This window comes from Nematostella vectensis, chromosome 1 (assembly GCF_932526225.1).
Source record: "Nematostella vectensis chromosome 1, jaNemVect1.1, whole genome shotgun sequence".
NCBI classification, from domain to species: Eukaryota; Metazoa; Cnidaria; class Anthozoa; order Actiniaria; family Edwardsiidae; genus Nematostella; species Nematostella vectensis.
In genome coordinates, this window is record NC_064034.1 from 6,677,045 (window position 1) to 6,699,129 (window position 22,085).

Genomic DNA, 22,085 nt, shown 5'->3' on the forward strand with positions numbered 1-22,085 from the left:
CGTGCACCCAACATTACCCTAATAGTATCTCTCCGGTGTACAATTGACGTGATTAAAAACTTTTTTTCTAAATAGAATATTCCGGCCATTGCGCATTGTGAGTAATAGAGGCTTTGTGCACCGTGAGGAATAGAGCCTTTGCGCACCGTGATTAATAGAGCCTTTGCGCACCGTGAGTAATAGAGCCTTTGCGCACCGTGAGTAAATGAGCATTCACAGACTGGAGTAATAGAGCCTTTGCGCACCGTTAGTAATCCTTTGCGCACCGAGAGTAATAGAGCCTTTTGCGCACCGTGAGTAATAGAGCCTTTTGCGCACCGTGAGTAATAGAGCCTTTGCGTACCGTGATTAATAGAGCCTTTGCGCACCGTGAGTAATAGAGCTTTTGCGTACCGTGAGTAATAGAGCCTTTTGCGCACCGTGAGTAATAGAGCCTTTGCGCACCGTGAGTAATAGAGCCTTTGCGCACCGTGAGTAATAGAGCCTTTGCGCACCGTGAGTAATAGAGCCTTTGCCCACCGTGAGTAATAGAGCCTTTGTGCACCGTGAGTAATAGAGCCTTTGCCCACCGTGAGTAATAGAGCCTTTGCCCACCGTGAGTAATAGAGCCTTTGTGCACCGTGAGTAATAGAGCCTTTGCGCACCGGGAGTAATAGAGCCTTTGTGCACCGGGAGTAATAGAGCCTTTGTGCACCGTGAGTAATTAAGCCTTTGCGCACCGTGAGTAATAGAGCCTTTTGCGCACCGTGAGTAATAGAGCCTTTGCGCACCGTGAGTAATAGAGGCTTTGTATATCGTTTAATTGAAATATCGTAGTAAATGTTACATCTGTATTTATATAAAGTTATATCTTGATTGAAGATATTCGAAAAGGGATGAGCAAGTTGGAGCAAGGGTGAACAAGAAATATGAACTTGGCGGAAAAACAGAAAACAGGGGTGAGCAAAGGAAAGCAAGGGTTAGCAAGGAATATGGACCTGACCGACAAGCTAAGAACGTAATGTAATACAAACTTTTTTTTTAAACTAGTATTTCAATTTTATCAAAGCTTGAGTGTGAAAGGTCTCCCCTTTCGCGATTCTGAAAAAAAAAACATTTCAAATCAGATCTGGTAACATTTTTAACGTTAAAACGTGATCTTCATGATCTTCATGATACTAGCTAAACATAACGAAGCTGTTTGTAAAACTATTTATTGGCAAATACAACGATGAAAATCCTTGGGTGCGTGAGTGCCTCAGCTTTTTTTATTACAAAGTGCGTCGCTACTGTTTGTGAGACATGATTTATAATTTTTGGACGCTATATTCAAGTGTTTGAGACACCCCTTGTGCTAAGGAAAATATGAAATACTCCAAGAAATCCGAGGAGAGTAGCTTGCGAGAGGTTTAATCGCCGTATTTTCTAAAACCTTAAAACACAAAACTTCTTGACTGCGTTATTTCAATGTCTGCTTTTGTTGTTCTGGGCACAAAAATTGTCACATGCACGCGAGTGACTAGACAAAGGAGTACAAAGGCTAAAGGCAGCAATGTAGACCTAGGTCGTAGTGTGCTGCACATGATGACGACATTACTACGTTACTATAGCAACACACCCATTCCCAAGAGACACAAGCGTGAAAAAGACCCCAATATTTTTCAGTGTACATCTCGGCGATCTCGTGCGTGGCGTAGCCGACTAAGACAGGGCTGGGATCCTGGTTATTGCCTCCCCATTAATGCGCAGGTACGTCTGGTTCCTTTTTGTTGGACAGCTCGCTAGATAGCGGTGTTGGGGCCGAAATCTCCAGCTTAGCCGTAAAGCTTTATGCTGCCATACGGTGTTTCAGCGCTTGTCTGGAAGTGTGGTCTGTTTTTTTCTCATTTTACCGCATCTGGACGAGGTTCGATTCTCGGCCATGTCCTCGATTTTTTTTTTCATGGCTTACATTTACTATCTCAGTACTTTTGTAGCGTTATCATTATTTGATGTCGTTTTTACGCAGGCGTCATGCTAATGCATCGTATTTGCTGTGCCCCGTATGTAGTCTTGACGCTGACAAGTCTCCTCTTTGCTCATCCCCATTCCCCGTTTTTTTTCGGCCTAGTCCATTATATGAATTATTCAATACAGATAAAACGTTTTCTACGAAATTTAAGATAGATAATTAGATAAGGGAACTCCCGTGAGCAATAAAGAATTCTAAAAGAAAGTGAAAGAAAGTGAAGTACCGAGCACAGGTTCACCGTTTTAACCAGAGTAAGAGTACACACACACACACAAACTGCTTCCTCACCCTTGCTCCTGGGAGCAGGAGTTACAAAACGCCACCCCGTTTCTATTCTAGGCTTCGTATACATTGTTCCACTCTGGAGAGCCTTTAATAAATTGTTTCGTTTCGGTCGTCCTTCTCGCGGATTCGTGTAGATCCTTATAAAAATGGTTGCGATTTCAAACGAAAACGTGTACGTAAGGACGTGGTCTATAAGCTAAAAATGGAATCCTCCTATTTGTGACATTTTTAGGTGCCCCAAACTTTAGTTTCTCGCACTCTAATTGGCTTACTCGCCTCCCCACCCCTCCCCTCCCCACCCCACCCCACCCCCACCCCCCACCCCCACCCCACCCTTCACAAAACTGTCAAGGTGGTCATTCCGCAATAGCGCCTCGCTTTGTAATGTGAACGTTGTTTTAGAGTCTGCCACACGAGCGGAAATGGGGACGAGCTTACGTATCTATTTATAGATCTCTAAGTATCTAACTAAGTGCTGTCCTTGATCATAAGGGAATCGGCAATCAAGACACAAAACAGCAAGCAATCACGAAGTCTAGGTAAGAGCCTACTCAAAATTTACTTCGTGATTCTTTGGTCGGGTTTCGAAAAAATTATGAGTGCCCCTCCGCCTGTAAGAAAGCGCTCAGTCACACTCAGCTCGCTAGACCCGTCCTACAGCCTGGGCCGACGTAAAGACGAGCTGAGAACCTCCAGTATAAACTCTCTTGCGTCTGGAATAGCCTACTTTGAGACTGGCACCAGGGGACGTTCATGCACATGGCACGGTGAGCAAGACGCCGTACAGGATTCACAACACGATGGCAATAATAACCCCGATATCGCGGATCTCAACGATTTCGAGGACAACTTCGAGTCACAGGAGCTTCTGAGACAGATTATTTCGGAAGAATTGGACAGCGTTTTGAGAGACTGTGATTACGATAGTGAGAGGAGCGTGAAACAAGGCTCTGTGATCAGTCAGAGAGTAGAGGGAAGAGTAAAAAGCGCCGTGAAGTCAGGGACAAAGATTGTGTCTGTGGTGTACATTGGAGAGATACGAGATCAGGGAATTGAGATTACAAGCCAGTGCTTGTGGGATTCGAAATCGGACAATTTCGCAACAGCAAGTTTCCGGAATAAGTCGCTGTTTGCCGTATGCACGGTTTTCACAGTGCAGTGAAAGAAACCTTAAAACAACAGTGGATCTCTAGTTATTCGGCAATTGTATTGTGTGCATTGTGTTTACAATATTCCACTCGAAAACTAGTGTATACAAATATGTTCAAGAGGATAACAGTAGAATTGGTCTTCACACAGTCATCAATAGGTTATCGATGGTAGATAGAAAGGCAACTGTTTATGGAGGTCATCGCTTTCTATTCTAAAAACATTATTATATTTTTTCGTAAGCTGATGGCAGACGCGAGGTAGGAGCCAAGCATTTAAATGTCTCTGGTTGTCAACGCATAGCGAGCAATAAACGTTTAAGACAATGCGTCCATTAGAAAACCCCTGTCATCATCTAGCCAAGGGATTACCAAGTGCAACCAATTTAGACTCTCCATGGTGCTAACTCGCTGAACAACCACACATACACACAATCCTAAGCACTCTTGCATTTGATGAAATTCTGAAAGAGGACCCAACATGGCGATGATTGAGATGAATATCTGATAGTGAATAGCGACGAAATGGCTCTTAGTTTATGTTCGTTCCATTCCGTAAACAGATCGAAGTTCATTAAGAAGCTTTGTTGTAATCCAAACAGTTAATCTCAGGTCCAACATTCACGGAACCTTGTACAAACAATATATTCAATAATGCAATATTGCCCATTCAAGTTAAGAATAGGGCGTGTACATCAGAACCTCATTATCACACAGATACTTCTAAGAGGTTTTTCATTGGAAACGCTTGGCTAAAAAAATGGGGAGGAACACAAAAGAGAGCTTTATATAACAGCATAATGATACATATTATATCATAATGAATTTTAGAGCAGACCGACTATTGACATCTGAAAGGGGGTCATATGTTTTTTTTTCAAGGCTTATCAAGATATTGCTATGCCGCGATATCACCAAATTTCTTCGGCTAGTGTTGGTTAAATGCAAAGTCTCTGATGGAGTGGACTAGGAGTAAGGAGCAAGGAAATTCATTCAGGGATATAACATTAATAATGAGTTTCTCTTCCACACAGCGAAGCGAATTAATTCGAAACAACCGCTTAATAGTCCAATCTACTTTTCTTTTAGCGTTTCCTTTTGCGAAATGCAGCGCGACAAAACCGCTGTGCATTATGGGAGGGTAGAGTATTAGGACTGTGGTGCGCATAGGGTTATGGGAATTGAGAGATTGAGGGTAGGAGAGCGGTACCCGTTGAGTTATGGGAAGGAAAATAACAATTGATTTTCCATGAAACGCATGCAAAGCATGAAAATCAGTGTCAGTGTTAAATTGAAGGACTCTAAAGAATCTATCGACATCTTGCATGCAATCACCACATAAATCAGGCGCGTATATAACCAAAGACATCGCAGCCATAGACACCGTAGTCATATCGCAAACAAATGCCATGGAAATCGTATGAAAACAGTCTTAGAACTGGCGATTCTTCAGTAGGAAAACACCTCCTTTCAGTTGTAGAGGTAGCAAGGGCGGGGTCAGGAAGAGGGGTATATGAGCCCCTTTTCCCGCCTACCCCTAGCTAGGAGCCTATATATCTTTCTCTCTACATCTGAGCTGATCACGTCTATCTTGTATCATCTCCATGTGAATCAAGCTCACTCATGATAAACCCCAAACACAGTCGCAGACGCGAACAGACTTTCGTTACAAAATGACCCAGATGCCGCGCGGTCCTGGTTCTCGTCCCAAAGACACCTGCTGGCAACTCTGACATCCTGGCCATCCAGGGAGCCGATGTGCACCACGCAGATGATCTTGTACCTCTGATACCCCAGCCTCTTCACATGGCTCTTTATCTCCTCAGCCAAAGGCACCGACAGAACCCTACTCCGCTCTGCGCTATACTTCACCTGGCCTAGTCTTTCACTGAGTACTTTATTGATGATATCAGAAACAGGTTTGACTCGGAATTTCTTGGATTCCTCGGGAGTGGTGCGGTAGGTATTGCAGTATTTGTTAGTGGGTGCGTGTTCAAAGCGGTGCGCAGCCATAGATTTGCGGCGAAAGTTGTACGTACTTGGCGAGCTTTGTGATGAGCTGGTAAGCATTGATAAACGTCTTGGTCGTCCCTGTTCTGGGATTGCGAGGGAGGGACAGTGATGTGCCGTATTTTCGGGCATCACAGAGTTACGCCTGCTGGAACTCTCGCTCGAGATCATGATGAAGCGGACAGTAAAATAAAAACCCTTAAATCGGCTTGGCGGTTTTCAACAAGTGCGGTATCATTCACATCCCTCTAGCTGTCTAGCAAAGTCACATCGTTTTACATCTTTACGGGCCAAGAGCTCGCGTACAAATGATAAAGATACCCTGAGTTTATTCGTCGTTACTTGCATACCGGTACAATTGACGGATTATATGTCACACAATTATATTATTTATTGCACATCTATTGAGACGGATAATTAATTATAAACAAACGTTGTCAGGGAGATCGATCATCTCCATGGGGTAATAAAGCAATTTGTCTGAGATACAAGTCACGTGAATATTCAAACTTCAATCCGGCAGAGTAGTGAAGCTTCAGCTATGATGGCAGATATTCGTCCAATATCAGACGGAGTGGTCGTGACTGAAAGAACTATCGCTCTCTTGACACAAATCAATGCGGTGTACGTGCGTCGGTGCTACTCGATTCTTTTGACATCACAATGGGCTGATATTGACAAAGAGCTTCATATAAAAGTCACTTAATCCCGCCTCACAATTTTGAGCAATTGAAGTCAAACAAGGAACTCTAAAGACATCAACAACAAGGGGCAAAATCGTTGCATGTCATGCGTGCTTTAGTTTTGTCCCTTTCATTCCTGTCTTTTTGGTATTCAGTTGTTCCCCGTAATTGGAGTGTTAATCTACTTTCTATCCGCTCTCAATCCGGGGGAGCTGTTATTCTTGACAATAAAACATGAATTGTTTGTATAATTGTTTACTCTTCTACACCTCGCAGTTAATTGTTATGTGTAAAAAAAAAATATGTATTCGTACACATCTGTCTGCGCCAAATGGGCTTTGTTTTACCATTTTTTTTATAAGCGAACTCTTTTTTCACGATTTTTGGATACATCAGGTTTAATAATCTTGTAAAAGAAAATAATTTCACCGAAAACTGAGTTGAGTTCAAGTTTTTGGTGAACCATTTTCATTATTCTGGATAACGAACACGTCTATTATTTGGGTATTTTGATTGATAAAGGAAATTACTGATAAAGAAATGTTTACGTTAACAAACTGCATGAGTATCGTTTCCGTAAAAGAATATTCGTCTCGGTTAATAGAGAGAACTAAAAAACTGGATAGCCAGCCGTAGTTGCAATCTTCCGAGTCCGTGATCCATTCCGGGTAAATAATCTTAAACCACACGCACGACACGCAAGTAAGTGGGGGAAAAAACGAAAGCGCATAAAAAGGAGTACAACTAATGACCAAACAAGCGCCAACGGAATACAAGTGATGGCCAAAAAAAAAAAAACAGATGGAGTACAAGTGATGGCCAAAAAAGCGCAAACGGAGTACAAGTGATGGCTAAAAAAGCGCAAACGGAGAACAAGTGATGATCAAAAAAGCGCAAACGGGGTACCGGTGATGGCAAAAAAAAAAAAAAAAACAGATGGGGTAAAAGTGATTACCAAAAAAGCACAAACGGAGAACAAGTGATAATCATAAAAGCGCAAACGGAGAACAAGTGATGACCAAAAAAGCGTAAACGGGGATACAAGTGATGGCCAAAAGAGCGCAAACGGGGTACATGTGATGGCCAGAAAAGCGCACACGGAGTACAAATGATAGCCAAAAAAGCGCAAACGGGGTACATGTGATGGCTAGAAAAGCGCACACGGAGTACAATTAATGGCCAAAAAAGCGCAAGCGGGGTACATATTATGGTTAGCAAAAGTCACACGAAGTACAAGTGTTGGCCAAAAAAGCGCACACGGGGATACAAGTGATGGCCAAAAGAGCGCAAACGGGGTACATGTGATGGCCAGAAAAGCGCACACGGAGTACAAATGATAGCCAAAAAGCACAAACGCGGTAAATGTGATGGCCAAAAAAGCGCAAACGGGGTACATGTGATGGCCAAAAACGCACAAACGGGGTACATGTGATGGCCAGAAAAGCGCAAACGGGGTACATGTGATGGCCAGAAAAGCGCACACGGGGTACATGTGATGGCCAGAAAAGCGCACACGGAGTACAATTGATGGCCAAAAAAGCACAAACGGGGTACATGTGATGGCCAGAAAAGCGCAAACGGGGTACAACTGATGGCCAAAAAAGCACAAACGCGGTAAATGTCAACGGCTATTCGGTTGTCCTAGGATTGTGCTGTAGTTTTGTTTCTGGTATTTTCTCTTGTCTAAAGAAAACAAAGAGGGAAAAGGCTGTCTACTATGCCGTCAGACGAACAGCATGGTCCCACGCGACGGAAGAGGATGGAAGAGAGGAAACGGAAACGAGAGGAAAAGGCAGGAAACTTCTACCTGGCGAAAGTCTTGCACAATCTTAAGGAGATCACCCTGGAACAATTTCAAGAGAGTAAGCAAAAGAAAGTCAGCACTCTGGATGCAAGAAGGACTCTCATCCTTCTAACTGACCCTAGCCTAACTGACAAGGAGACGATAGAACTGATGGTAGAGAAAATGCAAAGAAAGAGCTCAAGTGAGTCAATCCTTTCCCCAAGACAACGACGAAGTGGAGGATTTGAGGATGCAGCGCTTTGGGGATCGTCCTTAAAAACCGCTCTCCTGGACCTAACCGAGAGCCGGAGCAGTACTGAACTGGTACAGTTTTCCACTTTTTTTCAAACGAGACATATTTATTGAGAAATCAAAATCAAGAAATGTAAAATACAAATAAAAACATTCGCAGCTTAAAACATATCAGGAAAAAACAAAAATAAATGAATAAATAAAGTATTTCGAAGCTTGTACCATAGCAGGTACAATTAACAACATCAGATCGTAATTTCTGACTAATATTTACAAATTAAGAGAGAATGAGGACGATCAGCGTGGAAAGAATACTAAAAAAGTAAAACATTGCTACAGGAGTCTTTTATTACAAAAAGTAGCAAGTTTCTTTTGCGTCAGATGTGTTCTTATGACGCATTGGGTGAAGACTCTTACGTCATCTTACGTCAGCCGTGGTATTTCGTAATTAAATTTTATGCCTCCTCCCCCCCCCCCTACTCCTTCCCTTATTTTATCCCGTGCAACCCACAGCAAATCACTTTGAAGGCAATATTCATTTTAAGCAATAAATACCACTATGATAACATAAAAGCTAGAACGAAAGTCTAGGACCACCCGAATAGAGCAAACACTTCGAGCCATGTGAAAATGTTACCCTAGAACTTCAATAAATTTGTAATCAAGAAGTCGAGCATGCCATCACTTGTGAGAAAAATGGGAGACGCCTTATGGGCCCTTGTCCCTTTTCGCCGGCGTACGTACCAAACATAGTCCCCATGGATAGTGTCCTTCGTTTGTATTTCCGTATTATAGGCATGTATATCCCATATGTAGAAGCACTGGAGTTTCCCCTTTCGTTTCAAAAAAAATTGGTGGAAAGTGCTGATTTCCGTCAATGGGAGACTCGCAGCGAAAATTTCAGATCTGGAAGAATGGAGGCAAGAAGGCATAGTATAACAAAGAGCAAAACAGAGTACACATCTAGAATAAGGAACGTATAGAACCAGTACCATCTTCCCTGGGACTGATTAGGTTTAGATGAGACACATAAAATGTGACCCATCCGTCCTGAATTGACCTGGTCATTCCCGGGACGGGATACTTCTGAGCACAAAGAGAACATAAGAACCAAATAGATGCAAACTGAGTATAAGTGATGGCAAAAAAGGACAAAAATGGATAAAGGTATGGCCAAACTTTTTTTTTCAAAGTTTGTGCTCTGTGTTTGTGTGCATTGCGCTTGTGTTGCGCTTTGCGTGGGCATGCATTGCGCTTGTGTTTGAAATGCATTGCTCTTGTGTTGTAAATGCATTGCGCTTGTGTTGTAAATGCATTGCGCTTGCTGTAAATGCATTGCTCTTGTGTTGTGAATGCATTGCGCTTGTGTTGTAAATGAATTGCGCTTGTGTTGTAAATGCATTGCGCTTGTGTTGTAAATGCATTGCTCTTGTGTTGTAAATGGATTGCGCTTGTGTTGTAAAATGGATTGAGCTTGTGTTGTAAATGCATTGCGCTTGTAATGTAAATGCATTGCGCTTTGTGCTCGCATGTATTACTTGCATTGCGCTTCTATCGCGCTTTGTGGCGGCATATAATGTGCGTGTGCTGTTGTTGTGTTGCGCTTTGTGCTTGCATGTATTTCCTGCGTTGTGCTTGTATTGCACTTGTATTGCGCTTTGTGTAGGCATGATTGCGCTTGTGCTGTTATTATGTTTCGTTTTGTGCTTATGCTTGTTTTGTTACTTGTATTGCGCTTGTATTGTGCTTATGTTGGGTTATTGGGTCGCGCATTGTGCTACGTTTTGGTGTTGCTTGTATTTTGTGTTTTCCTTGAGCTGTTGCGATGTTCTTTTGTGTTGAAGTGTGCGACTTCTTCTCGGCTCAAAAGACCAGTGAAGCAATCGAAGCGTAGTGTGGTGCGAATGTCAAGGGCTTTTGGCGCCTGGTTGGTTAAGTGCCTTAAGCGTTACCATGGAGACGGATATGACCACATCAAATCATCAAAGACAGAAATGTTGAATATCATTCTAATTGAAGCGATGTGGACATGGGAAAATAGACAAATCATCAGCCTACGTTTGAGGAAAGTTCTTACAGATACAGCGGGTATCCTTGGGTCTTTTCCTTTCGTGATTGACGCAAAAGTTACATCTATTGTATCTTTAATAAGTGCATTCCACGATCTGAAGATATACGATTCTTTTCCTTATCGCCCAACTTGAAATTACGTCTTTTTTATAGAAAATTCTGCCATTTTTGTTTCAAATGTACTGTGTTTTAGTAATCTAACTTATTATCAAATGTCCGCGGTATATAAACCGCTATCGATCAGTAGTACAAGATTCACACGCTACTAAAGAGTGGTTTTACAAAACCCTTGAAATACTTTTTAGTTTATTTAGTATTAATATATACATTATAATCTCTTTGTTCTCATTTGTTCTGTCTTGACTTTTATAACAATTACATTTTGTTGTTTGATTTTGAAAACCACTCTATCAACATAACTATAATTAATGTTTTAGTGATTCCCACAAGCATCATAGATCAGAAGATGACAGTCCTAGACGCACATCTAGTGTCTATAACATAACTATCACCGTTTAAACATTAGCGCGTTGTTATTTTCCTTCGCAATTTCCACTTGAGATATTGCGCCTAGTCTACGTCGCATAATTTACAGGCGTTGTCAGGGAAACCAGACAAATTTCGCTACTGTTGTTTTGATGCTCAATCCGATGTTCATAGCCAGATGGCGGAAAGAAGTCATACCCCATACCGCTATAAATGCGTTTTTCTCAGCACACGACAAAATGTAACCTCATTGGCTAGGCCGGAACTGGCAAAACATCGAAGTATAGAACTCTTGCTTGAATTACAAATCTGAATTGAATAAACAGATTGCTTTTGGTTGTGTTGTGACAGTTTTTAAAGCTATTCTGGGATCGGAGTAGGCAATCTACCGTGCGATGAAGCCCTCTCGGATGATTTCTTCTCAAACCTCTGAATGTGCACTCCATACACTGTCCCAATGGCATAGATGTCCATGTTCTTGTAGACATACTCTGCAAAGCTGTCATTGTCAATAGAACTTCTCTTTTCGTCCCATAGGCACCCGCTCTCTATGGCGGGTGCAGGTTTCAGGCGCTTGGTGATGGTGCAAGTGCAAACGAGTCTGTATCCTGGTAGATGCAACTCGACGCATTTCTCTCTGATGACACTCGCTAGCTCCTTGGCCATAGCTTGGCAATCCTTCGCGTTATAATGCATATTCGCTAGTTTGTTTTTGAATACATCAACAATTATCTTGGTTACTTTGTCGCGGTCAAATTTGGTCGGTTTTGGCTTGACTTTCTCAGCTTCTAGCGGGAGTGAGCGTGATCTTTGGCGCAGTGGAATATCCGCGTGTGTCAATGCGAATACTCCGCGGTCTGAGTCGAGTTTTGGTCTCTCTGCGAAGAAGAGCGACTTGCTTCGACTTCTAGTCTTGTTAAGAACCACCTTCTCTTTGGCTTCAATATGCTTGCTTTCTTTATCCATCTCCATGGTACGAATGTGGTTCTCGTCTCTTAAAACACCAGTCTCAAAGTTAGTTGTCACCCTTCTCATGTGTGGGATAGCTCTTTTAGATCTTTGTTTGTCCTCTGGGGCCTTTCTATGTATTTAGCGCTTATAAGTGGATTTTAGCGATTACCAGAGTCGATTAATCAGCCCTTAGATCGATATGTGCTTCAGTGTGTTTAGTTATCGCTTCGTGACCTGGGTATCTTTAGTCTGGAGTTGTCTACTCGTGATTCCTCTAGTAGCTTGTTTACCCCGATTCAAGTGGCCCGTGGTACGCTTTTTAGGCTATTATTAGACACAAGACGGAAAGGTTAATTCCTCTTAATTTTTTTCCGTCAAAACAACTTACACCAGCCAATAGCAAGCGGGACTTAGAGGTCATATGCCTTGATCGCCGAGGTCGTCTAAGAAATCAATATATCGGATTTAGGCTGTATGTGGAAACAGCCTAAATCCGAACGAACGTAAACCGGATTTTTTTCCAAAAAAGGATATTTTTTTCTCTGTTTTAATAAAGTTCAGGGGCGTAGCTTTCTATTACCTACGTGCGTATATTGAAATTCAAAAAATATATTTTTTTGTGAATGAAATGAGGGCCCAGATTTATAAGACGGGGAAAGCGTTGTAAGATCTAAAAAAAACGAAAAATCGATTCAAGTTTATTTTAGTCAACAATATATATTTTCAAAGTAGAGTTTTCTATAATAAGAGGCCATTGTGTACTTTAGAAAACGTCCCGAAGATACGTGCCACACATTGACCGTATTCCAATCTGAATCGCGGCATGCACATTCTCGCACATTTCCCTGTTCTATCCTGTTTCAAGTGCTTTTTATTTGTTCTTTTTCAAAGCATTTTAGATTTTCGTAAAATTCTCTTGTAACACGTTTAACGCGAGGGTATAAAATGCAAGTACATATAAAATAAATCTTTGTCTTTTATCATCCCTGTCGGAGGATACGTCTGGAAGATGCCTGTCTTGTCAACGAGAGTATTTTTGCTGTTCCCCCTCGTTCTCCTTTTCGACGGAAAGGGACTCAGTCTGGCAATGAAGAGAGAAAATCCTGTCCTAAATTCTTGCGATAAAAGTATAAATATGAAATAGCTCCGTTAATCCACGTCTAGGTTGAAGATGGATTTAAAAAAAAAATTCTATGTCTTTTTCTTTTATTTATGATTTACTTTGTTTTGTGTTATCTTTTATTTAAAAGTAACAATATATTTTTTTACATTCTATCTAATTTAACACAAGTGACTTTTTTCTTTCTATACCAGAAATAGCAAAAGTGGTTGGAATGCTAAGCTCTATTCAGGTGGAGTTAAAGGAAATCAACTCAAAAGGTAATACTATCAGATAAAATAGACTAAGGACTTATAATAATAGCATTGCAACATATTTGTCGCTAAATGCACATAATCAGATCCAGATAGTTGCGAAGCATGAAACTCACAATTGTCGTACGTTTACAAAGTACTATCCGTTTTGACAGTCAGCTACTGCCCCGCGGAATGGATGAGACTCAACCGATCATGCTACAAGGCAGACCAGACTATTATGAACTAGGCTGATGAACGGGCCGCCTGTGGCAAACTCGGCGGAGACCTGGTAAAGATAACGAGCGAACAAGAAAACACATTTGTGTACGAGCTGAGCCGCAAGCAAGCCCCCTCAAGAAGTTTAATGTCGATAGGATTAAAACGCAACCCAACGACACCCACAAAGTTCGAGTGGGTTGACGGCTCAAGACCCCTCTATACCAAATGGTGGACAGGCGAACCCAACGGTCTTGGGAGTGAGGATTGTGGTCAAATACACACGCTTTCTGGATCCAGCGCCAAGCACTGGAACGATCTCTCTTGCGATCAAGGCAACGTCTACAAGTGTGGCTTCATTTGTGAAAAATCGGTTTGTGATTAATGATTTTAAAAGAAATGTAATCATATAATACAAGAACAATAAAAATTATGAGTATGAGTATAAACGTTTCTTTTTGTCTGAATCCCCGAAATAAGCCATTTTATAGGAGCACCTCAAGTACTGGATATAGGCAAACGCAAGAGAAACGCAGAATTTATTTGTCTAAATTCTAAAGAAAAAACTCAAACCCCCTCTAATTTGCTGAAAAGTATCTCAGTGTTTACTAAGAAAACCCATCCTCAGAAACCCAGGGGTATTTCCTTAAACAGTGATTCGCACATTTCCCTGTTCTATCCTGTTTCAAGTGCTTTTTATTTGTTCTTTTTCAAAGCGTTTTATATTTTCGTAAAATTTTCTTGTAACACGTTTAACGCGAGAGTAGATGATGCAAGCACATATTAAATAAATCTTTGTCTTTTCATCCCTATCGGAGGATACGTCTGGAAGATGCCTGTCTTGTCAACGAGAGTATTTTTGCTGTTTTCCCTCGTTCTCCTTTTCGACGAAAAGGGATTCACTCAGGGGAAATCTCTGGTTCTGAATGTTTGCGATCAAAATGCAATAACCACACATTTGAATACCCTTGAAGGAAAGATATCTTCACAAGATAAAGGTAAAAAGAATATCTACGTTTATCTACGTCTACGACTTCTATGGCTTTCCCTTTAATTTCTTTTGTATTGCGTATCTTTTATTTAAAAATAACAAGATTGTTTTGGCACAACATTCTATCAATTTTACACAAGTGATTTTTTTTCTTTCTATACCAGAAATTGCAAAAGTGGTTGGGATGCTAAGCTCGATTCAGGTGGAGTTAAAGGAAATCAACTCAAAAGGTAATACTATCAGATAAAATAGACTATAAAGGACTTATGCTAATAGCATTGCTACAAATTTTCCAAGCTAATGCAATCATCAGATCCAGATAGTTGCGAAGCGTGAAACTCACAATTGTCGTACGTTTACAAAGTACCTTTCCATTGACAGTCAGCCTGCAATGCCCCGCGGGATGGGTGAGACTCAACCGATCATGCTACAAGGCAGACCAGACTATTATGAACTGGGCCGATGCACGGACCGCCTGTGGTAAACTCGGCGGAGACCTGGTAAAGATAACGAGCGAACAAGAAAACACATTTGTGTACGAGCTGAGCCGCAAGCAAGCCCCCTCAAGAAATCGAATGTGGATAGGATTAAAACGGAACCCAACGACACCCACACAGTTCGAGTGGGTTGACAGCTCAAGACCGCTTTATACCAAATGGTCGACAGGCGAACCCAACAATTATGGTGGGAGTGAGGATTGTGGTGAAATATTCACGTTTCTTCCAGACCCGCGTGCCAAGCACTGGAATGATCTCCCTTGCGATCAAGGCAAAGTCTTTATGTGTGGCTTCATTTGTGAAAAATCGGCTTATAATAAATGATTAAAAAAAAATGTAATCAGATAATAAGCACAATAAAAATTATGGCCAAGAGTATAAACTTTTTTTGTCTGGAATTCCGCAATAAACGCCGTTTTATAGCAGTACCTCAAGTACTGAATGGGCAAAGCCAAGAGCGGCAAACTCACGAGAAACGCAGAATTTGTTAGGCTAAATTCTGGGGGGGGGGGGGGGGAAACAGTCATTCATATGTCATATTTGTGTCCAGAAAAATCAGTTTTAGGGGGGACACGCTGTTTGATGACTGACATTTTAAGAAAACTGTATGTATTACATACAGTTATGGCCCGTACCTAGGCGTTCTGTACAGGACCCGAAATGATCCCAGGACCCGAAACGATCCCAGGACCCGAAATGATCCCCAAAAGTACCCCAACTGATCCCGGGACCCGAAACGATCCCAAAGAGTCCCCGAAATGAAACCCAAGGAATTGCAGTAATGGAAAATAAAAGGAATGTGGAAGGATTGGCTTTCAGTTTTAAAAACATATGAAACATTTTAGCGTCATTTTTGTCACTATCCAGAAATTTGAATTAACTAAAACCATAGTATTAATATTTTTATATACGACTGCGCGGGAAATACAGCTTTCGACAGCTTAGTTGAGTCAGCAATTGGGGTCAAATAAAATTCCCGTGATGGTAATTTGAAGAACCAGGCGTGAATAAATAATTCATACATAACAAGCCATAAACGAATGTCTCCAAAGATTACACATGCCTCTGCTTTCCCGTAGGAAAATGTTTGTTTGTGTTTGGTGAATGAAAGACCTATCATAGAGAGAGATAGAGAGAAATCATGCAGTGGTGTACGCACTACTACATAAGGAAATTCAAAACTCACATATTGCTTTAAAAGTCAAACATTTTTGTAGCCCAATCCAATTAACGTCCGGTGGAGATACTGCAATGGCGTAAAAAGTCACTTTTTGTCCTTTCCTGGGTAGTGGCATAACATCAAAATATATTATTCAGTAAATGATTCTAACCATCAATAACAAGGTAGTCTGAATATTTTCTATGAATAAGCAAAAAATATTTACAGCCAAAAGCCAAATAACGTCGAGTTTACAAGAAGTTGTGACTGGCAGTCGATATATTATTATTTTAAGTATCGCGTAAAAATCTATGAGCTTCAAAAAGTTTTCTTTGAGAAATCAGCCTCGAGAGATGCGCTGCACTAAAGTCCACTTCCTGAATTCTCCTACCTGAACTACAGGTGCACATGACCAGTTTCTCCTTACTTCTGGTTTAGCAGGCGTTTCAGTGATGGTCATTATTACAACTAAGAACAGTAAATGAATGTATTCATCTGATCATGCCTGAGACATTGGCACAGTAAGCTAGGATTCCTTTGTTCCTTTTGGTGTTTCTTTTCTCATTTCGTTGTACCCCATTGACAATCGCACTCTGTTTTACGGGTCAATAAAACCACCCAGAGTTTGTGACTGATCTTCAGCATCAAATTGTCTGAAATACGCTTGGCTTTATCCTTTTGAATTACACGGAATTCGCTGACAAATCCGTGACCCGTTGACCGCTGGGGTATTGTATGACTGTTGCCGCTTTTGCACCAATATGCTAAACAATTATAATGTAAGTCCCTTTTCTCGCTGATAAAGGCCGGTCCGAAAATGATCATTATAATTCGATAAGCCTACTTCTTTTTCTTCTTCTTTCCTCCTTTCTTTTTCTTGCCTTTACCTCCAGGTGACTCCCAACCAAAGCCACGATACTGCAAGAATTGTTCTGCATTGTGACTAATGTAATAACCATTTACCATCGCGTCGGGACTGAGTAAATCTACTTCACGCTTCGCTTTCGCCGACGGAGAGGGTGATCGTGACTTTCTGCTACTTTTCTTGCCGCTTTTCTTACCACTTTTCCTTGATGGGCTTTTGCTTGGGCTTCTACTTCTTCCCTTGGAAGACTTTGCCTTTACGGGCTACAAGAAATACATAAAGACTTAAATAAACGCGGAGAGAGACATGCTTGGTTACGATAGGTTACCCTTCAACTGCTGGGCCCAATATGTGGGATACCATTAAACAGTGATTGTCGAATGCACAGTGAACACGAGCTTAAAAAGTCTCTCTACTTACCATTGCAGTGCCCAAAGCTAAAACTTCTAGAAGATACTTGAAACCATGAGACTAAATTAGCGGATACAGTACAATTAATTCTGCGACGGCGGAATTTACAATCAATCCCATGGTACACACTGTTTTGTTTGGGATGCCCTTTTATGGAGGGAGGGTTACCATGGCAACGGGTATTAAGGGAAAGGTATCAAGAAACATGTTGTTACACGCGGAACGCCGATGATGAGCGTATCTATCTAAAAACAAGTCTATTAGAATATTTTTAAGAGGTCGAGAAAACGCTTGCAGACATTAAAGTCATACTGTAAAAATGATTGAGGGGCTGCTTAAATTAGCCAGTGGTTATTAAAATTTCTAATGCCCCAAAAGGGCAATGCTCGCATGTTGAAACGTGTTTTTTTTCTAGTGCTTGTATTCTAAAAGTAACAGGTCTAGAACAAACCACAAATGCTCACAAACGAATCCATCTATCACCGTTAAGTTAAACATGTCTTCTAAAATGATATCATTATCTTATTTTCTTTCTATTTCTTTAGTCGCACTGCGATCATAGGGAAAAAAAACTGTAATGTTCAAAGCATATTCTGTGCTTAGTCTCTGCGATCCTTCGCACAAAAACTTTTTTATATTGTATATTCTACATAAACAACACACAACGTGTGAGGAGTGACGCGTACCAGTTTATTGGAGACCATATTACAAGTTTAATGTAAAAATATACAAACATGCTCATTTATCAACTAGCAGAAAACTGGGGAAAAACAACCCCGGAAAAAAACGACGCGTTTTGCAAACTGGTAAGATCAAGTGAAAGACGAATGTAATTAAAAAAAATAAAGGCATAAGTGAACCTCTAGGGAATGCGCAAGGCGCGAATTCCAAATGACCAACATAAACACATTTTTATGCTTTCTCATGGTCTCTTCAGGACGCAACACAAAACACACTAGAGGCTGCTGCTGTACCTAGGCTCCCTTTCTAAAAGACAGGCGTATACCTAGTGTGTAAACCCTTGGTAACTCCATATTGAGGGATCCTCAAATTCACCCCATATTGAAGGATCCTCAAATGGTCACTTTAATATTGAAGGATCCTCAAATGGTCACTCTACATTAAAAGGATCCTCAAATGGTCACTCCACATTAAAAGGATCCTCAAATGGTCACTCCATATTGAAGGATCCTCAAATGGTCACTCCATATTGAAGGATCCTCAAATGGTCACTTTAATATTGAAGGATCCTCAAATGGTCACTCCATATTGAAGGATCCTCAAATGGTCACTCCATATTGAAGGATCCTCAAATGGTCACTCCATATTCAAAGATCATCAAATGCTATTCCTTCTTTAATATGATTCCTATACCCCCCCTTCCCACCCCCCCCCCCCCCCAATACATAGCAGGACTACACAGGTCCAACATAGCTTTACTGGTATTTTCTGAATAAGCCCCTCCCTCATAATCAGCATCACACACTCGCCACCACCAAATAGGCTTGGGACATGGACATTTTACCAACAGTCTAATATTTCAAGTGATAAACCAGTGTCATTAGCAGGCCTCGAAATGCATAATACAGAAACATTAAGATAATATTGGGACACAGCCATGCCCCAAATTACAATTTGTTTTTAAATATTGGGGGGGGGATATGCCTCTAGTGCCCCACCCCCTGCTACGAACCTGTAAACTAACATATGCAGATTAGGTCACCTTCAAAGAATAAGCCTTAGCATTTACAGTATCTAACATCTGCACCAGCAAGAAATCCATCCCAAGCCTACCCCAGGTTTCAACATCCATGATGCTAGGGCCTACAGTATAAAAAGCCTGGGTGTGACTTTTTTCAGCTATCAGGTAGAGCATACATAGCCTACTACATTTTACTTATAACATTATTTTCAATACATTTTTCTGCTGGACATAATTCCTTTCAGATTCCTCATCTTCTAAATAAAATATACATAAAAATAAAGAAAAGAAAAGCCTCTAATTCTATGTGAACTAAAAAAAAACTGATAACATAAATTAATACTTGCAAAAAGAAAGTGCTAAGTCACAGATTCTTTTAATAAGATTATACAAGTTCAATTGTTCTTGGTTTTTGTTTTTTGATCCTGCTACATAATCGCAAGCCAACCATAATGATTTTCAGTCATTGAATGTAATAACTATAAAATCAATCAGCTTTTACTAGCTTTATGCTCATCCAAACATGAGTAATTGTTATTGTCACTGCTAATGATTTCTTCAATCACTGGCTTTTTCCCTTTTATCTGGGTTTTGAAATTGTCCTCTGTGACAGCAGAACTTTCAAGGTACTCTGTTTCCATCTCAAAATCACTGCCACTGCTATCTGAAGAACTATCATCCTCATCTGAGGCATCATTCTCAACCAAAGCTATATTCTAACGAAAAAAATAAGTCAAATAATTATACAGATCACAATATTTCACAACTTCAACATTTGCTCAAATAGAGTATTTATCAAGTGGCACTGTGCCTGCAAGCACAAAGAACTCTTTGTTCTCACAGTGTTTTCTCTTTAATATTATCCATGGACTCACCATTTCAATGTGGGGCTCATCTTCTGTAACATTCTCAATATCCAATTCACTATTTGGGAGAGTTTCCATTTTCTCCTTGAGTTTCTTGTCTGCTTCCATCATCAAAGGAAGGAATTGTTTTGCTCTAGACAGAACTAAAAGAAGAGAAAAATAAATGAATATAATGTTTATAATAATATGATCCCATTAAGGAAAAGCAGTGCTATAGTAGAGCATCAAGGCTTGTAAACTTTAACCTCCAGACTGAGAGTTTTCTACATATAAGATATTAATCAGGGTCCATGCTGAAATTGCCCCTAAGTTACACTCTGTGTCTTCAACACAAGCAAAGTCTTCTAAAACCTCTTTTGAGTAAAAATGATTCCAGCATAAAACATACAGAAAAGTAGCAAAAGTGGTTATAGAGTTAAAAAACAGCAAGTCAGGTGAGAAATCAAGCACTTTTTTTAAAAGTATCATTCCATAATGTTCAAACATCATTGGCAAGTCAGCCAGAGTTGTGGGGCTTTTTGAGAGCAGGGTCCATTTTGTTTGAATGTCTTTTTGTGGTACTGTAAGGAAAGGCTTCCTTTGCTGAAACTTTACAGTAACTATAACTAAAAAAACATACAGTAATGTCTTGAGACATAAAATTGGCACATTACAGTAGGTGGAATCAGTTGGCTTGGAGTTGCCTTGTGTATATAATGGAGTTACTTCTTATGTTACCATATTTTAAACCCGGGTGGGGGGGTACTCCGATATCAAACAAGCCGGGATCATTGTCTGGACATTTTGAAAACAACCCTAAAATATACTTAAGTGGGTGTAATTAGGCATGAATTTATCCCCTAAAAGATACCTCAAACAAACATAAATAATTTGTAATAAAAACAAAACAAACAGATCATTGTCAAGCTCGTGATCAATTATCGTCCTGTAGGTTGTGTGATTTTTTCACTGGTTAGGGATCTAATAACACCGATTGAAACGTTTTAACGCTCTTTCATAAGAGCATTTTTATTTTCACCCCTAAAAGATACCCAAGGCTCCAAATTTGCACCCTAAAAGATACGCGATAATCCCCGTCCGATGGATATAGTGAGTAACCCCCTCGGGATTTAAACATCATGACCATACAGTGTGCACATATTTAAAGTTGCAGTACAATGTCATCAAATTCAGTTCTTTCCAAATGCCCATGTTGTGTGGTGTCCACAAATAACCATTGTTACCTGTGTATGGCAGCCCCACATACAATACTTTATATATAACACTACCCAATTCCCTTAGACCCTCAAAGATATGATGAGATTTCTTGCTAAAAAAAACTGGTAAGTACCATACATATGTAACCCCCTAAATGATGTGTTATTAGAATAATACACTACCACTTACCAGCTGACCTTTCAACTCTAGTTATCTTAGGAGGTCCAGTTGCACCACCACTCTTTTGCTGGGGTAGCAGAAGCTTGGATTTCAAAGAAGCTGGACATAAAACAAAGCTTTAACTTTAGAGGGGCTACAGCATTACTGACCCTTTTCTGGTTTGCAAAGAAACTGAGCTGGCTAAATATGGAAGAGCTGCAAATTGTTTACATGCCTAAATTCAGCTTGTTATTACCTCTTACCCGGGTAGATAAATTTGTTGGCAGGAAATGTTACAAGCCCATAAGTATAAGAGCATAAGGATTTACACTGGTTCCATCAAAGCTCGGTGTGTCAGACCAGCAGTCAGTGTGTCTGCCACACTGAGCTTCACTGTCCACTTCACTGGCCATACTGCACACTGCCTATATACTGTATGTAGTTAGATTTTCACCAGAAGAGTACTGCATACTTCAAACAAAGAATATAATTAACAGTCATCAAGTAAACAGTGTGCAGGCAGATGTGCATAAATCGGGCAACTGTTGTTAGGCTCCAAAGCATTAAAATATCTTAATCATTATTTTACTATTGCTTATAGTTGTTGTCGCTGTTTTTTTTGTATGTAGACGGTTCAGCGTGTTGAAGCTAACTCACCGTTTGGTCCAGGTAGCTTCAAAAGCTCATCTGAATGATTTTTACTCGTTGGTCTGGGCTCTTTTCTCGAAGTTGCCATGTTGCATTCAGGCTGCACGTGTTACAATACTTCTAGAACTAAACTTCCTCCATTTCCACCATCGTGTTAGTTTAGTCACGGAGAAATAAACAAGCTCTAAATGATATGATATCAACTTGAATAAGCTACTTTAAGCTAAGCAGTAGTAAATCAAAACGCTCCGTATTCCTCTCTAAAAACTGTTTACAGGCGGCCATGTTGGAATTCAAAGTCTAAAACCGGATAAGACGAGGTTTCGAAGGCGGAAGTGACGACACTTTGTGATACCGGAT

The 22,085-nt window shown here is 40.6% G+C and overlaps 4 protein-coding genes and 1 non-coding gene across 5 annotated transcripts; 3 read left to right on the forward strand and 2 right to left on the reverse strand.

Moving 5' to 3' along the window:
* The first annotated feature begins 2,680 nt into the window (after positions 1 to 2,680).
* Positions 2,681 to 4,264, forward strand: LOC5519047 (dynein light chain Tctex-type 5). Its single transcript, XM_032363927.2, has one exon. The coding sequence runs from the start codon at positions 2,871 to 2,873 to the stop codon at positions 3,435 to 3,437; it is 567 nt and encodes a 188-aa protein (XP_032219818.2). The 5' UTR covers positions 2,681 to 2,870; the 3' UTR covers positions 3,438 to 4,264.
* LOC5519106 (dynein light chain Tctex-type 5) lies at positions 4,053 to 6,073 on the reverse strand. Its single transcript, XM_032363929.2, has one exon. It carries the CDS (start codon positions 5,602 to 5,604, stop codon positions 5,041 to 5,043), a length of 564 nt encoding a protein of 187 aa, XP_032219820.1. The 5' UTR covers positions 5,605 to 6,073; the 3' UTR covers positions 4,053 to 5,040.
* Positions 6,074 to 10,774: 4,701 nt separating this feature from the next.
* On the reverse strand, positions 10,775 to 22,029 carry LOC5519104. The gene is made up of 7 exons (XM_048730557.1): positions 21,735 to 22,029; positions 21,108 to 21,197; positions 19,731 to 19,864; positions 19,352 to 19,571; positions 19,072 to 19,112; positions 16,722 to 17,005; positions 10,775 to 11,797 (listed from the first exon to the last, which is right to left on the reverse strand). Exons 1-7 carry the CDS (start codon positions 21,811 to 21,813, stop codon positions 11,068 to 11,070), a joined length of 1,578 nt encoding a protein of 525 aa, XP_048586514.1. The 5' UTR covers positions 21,814 to 22,029; the 3' UTR covers positions 10,775 to 11,067.
* On the forward strand, positions 12,971 to 13,370 carry LOC5519105. Its single transcript, XR_007307105.1, has 2 exons — positions 12,971 to 13,038; positions 13,188 to 13,370. It is a non-coding gene; the product is annotated as an uncharacterized LOC5519105 (transcript).
* On the forward strand, positions 14,009 to 15,096 carry LOC5519045 (perlucin-like protein). Its single transcript, XM_001638977.3, has 3 exons — positions 14,009 to 14,228; positions 14,386 to 14,451; positions 14,603 to 15,096. The coding sequence occupies exons 1-3, from the start codon at positions 14,063 to 14,065 to the stop codon at positions 15,040 to 15,042; spliced, it is 672 nt and encodes a 223-aa protein (XP_001639027.3). The 5' UTR covers positions 14,009 to 14,062; the 3' UTR covers positions 15,043 to 15,096.
* Positions 22,030 to 22,085: the final 56 nt, after the last annotated feature.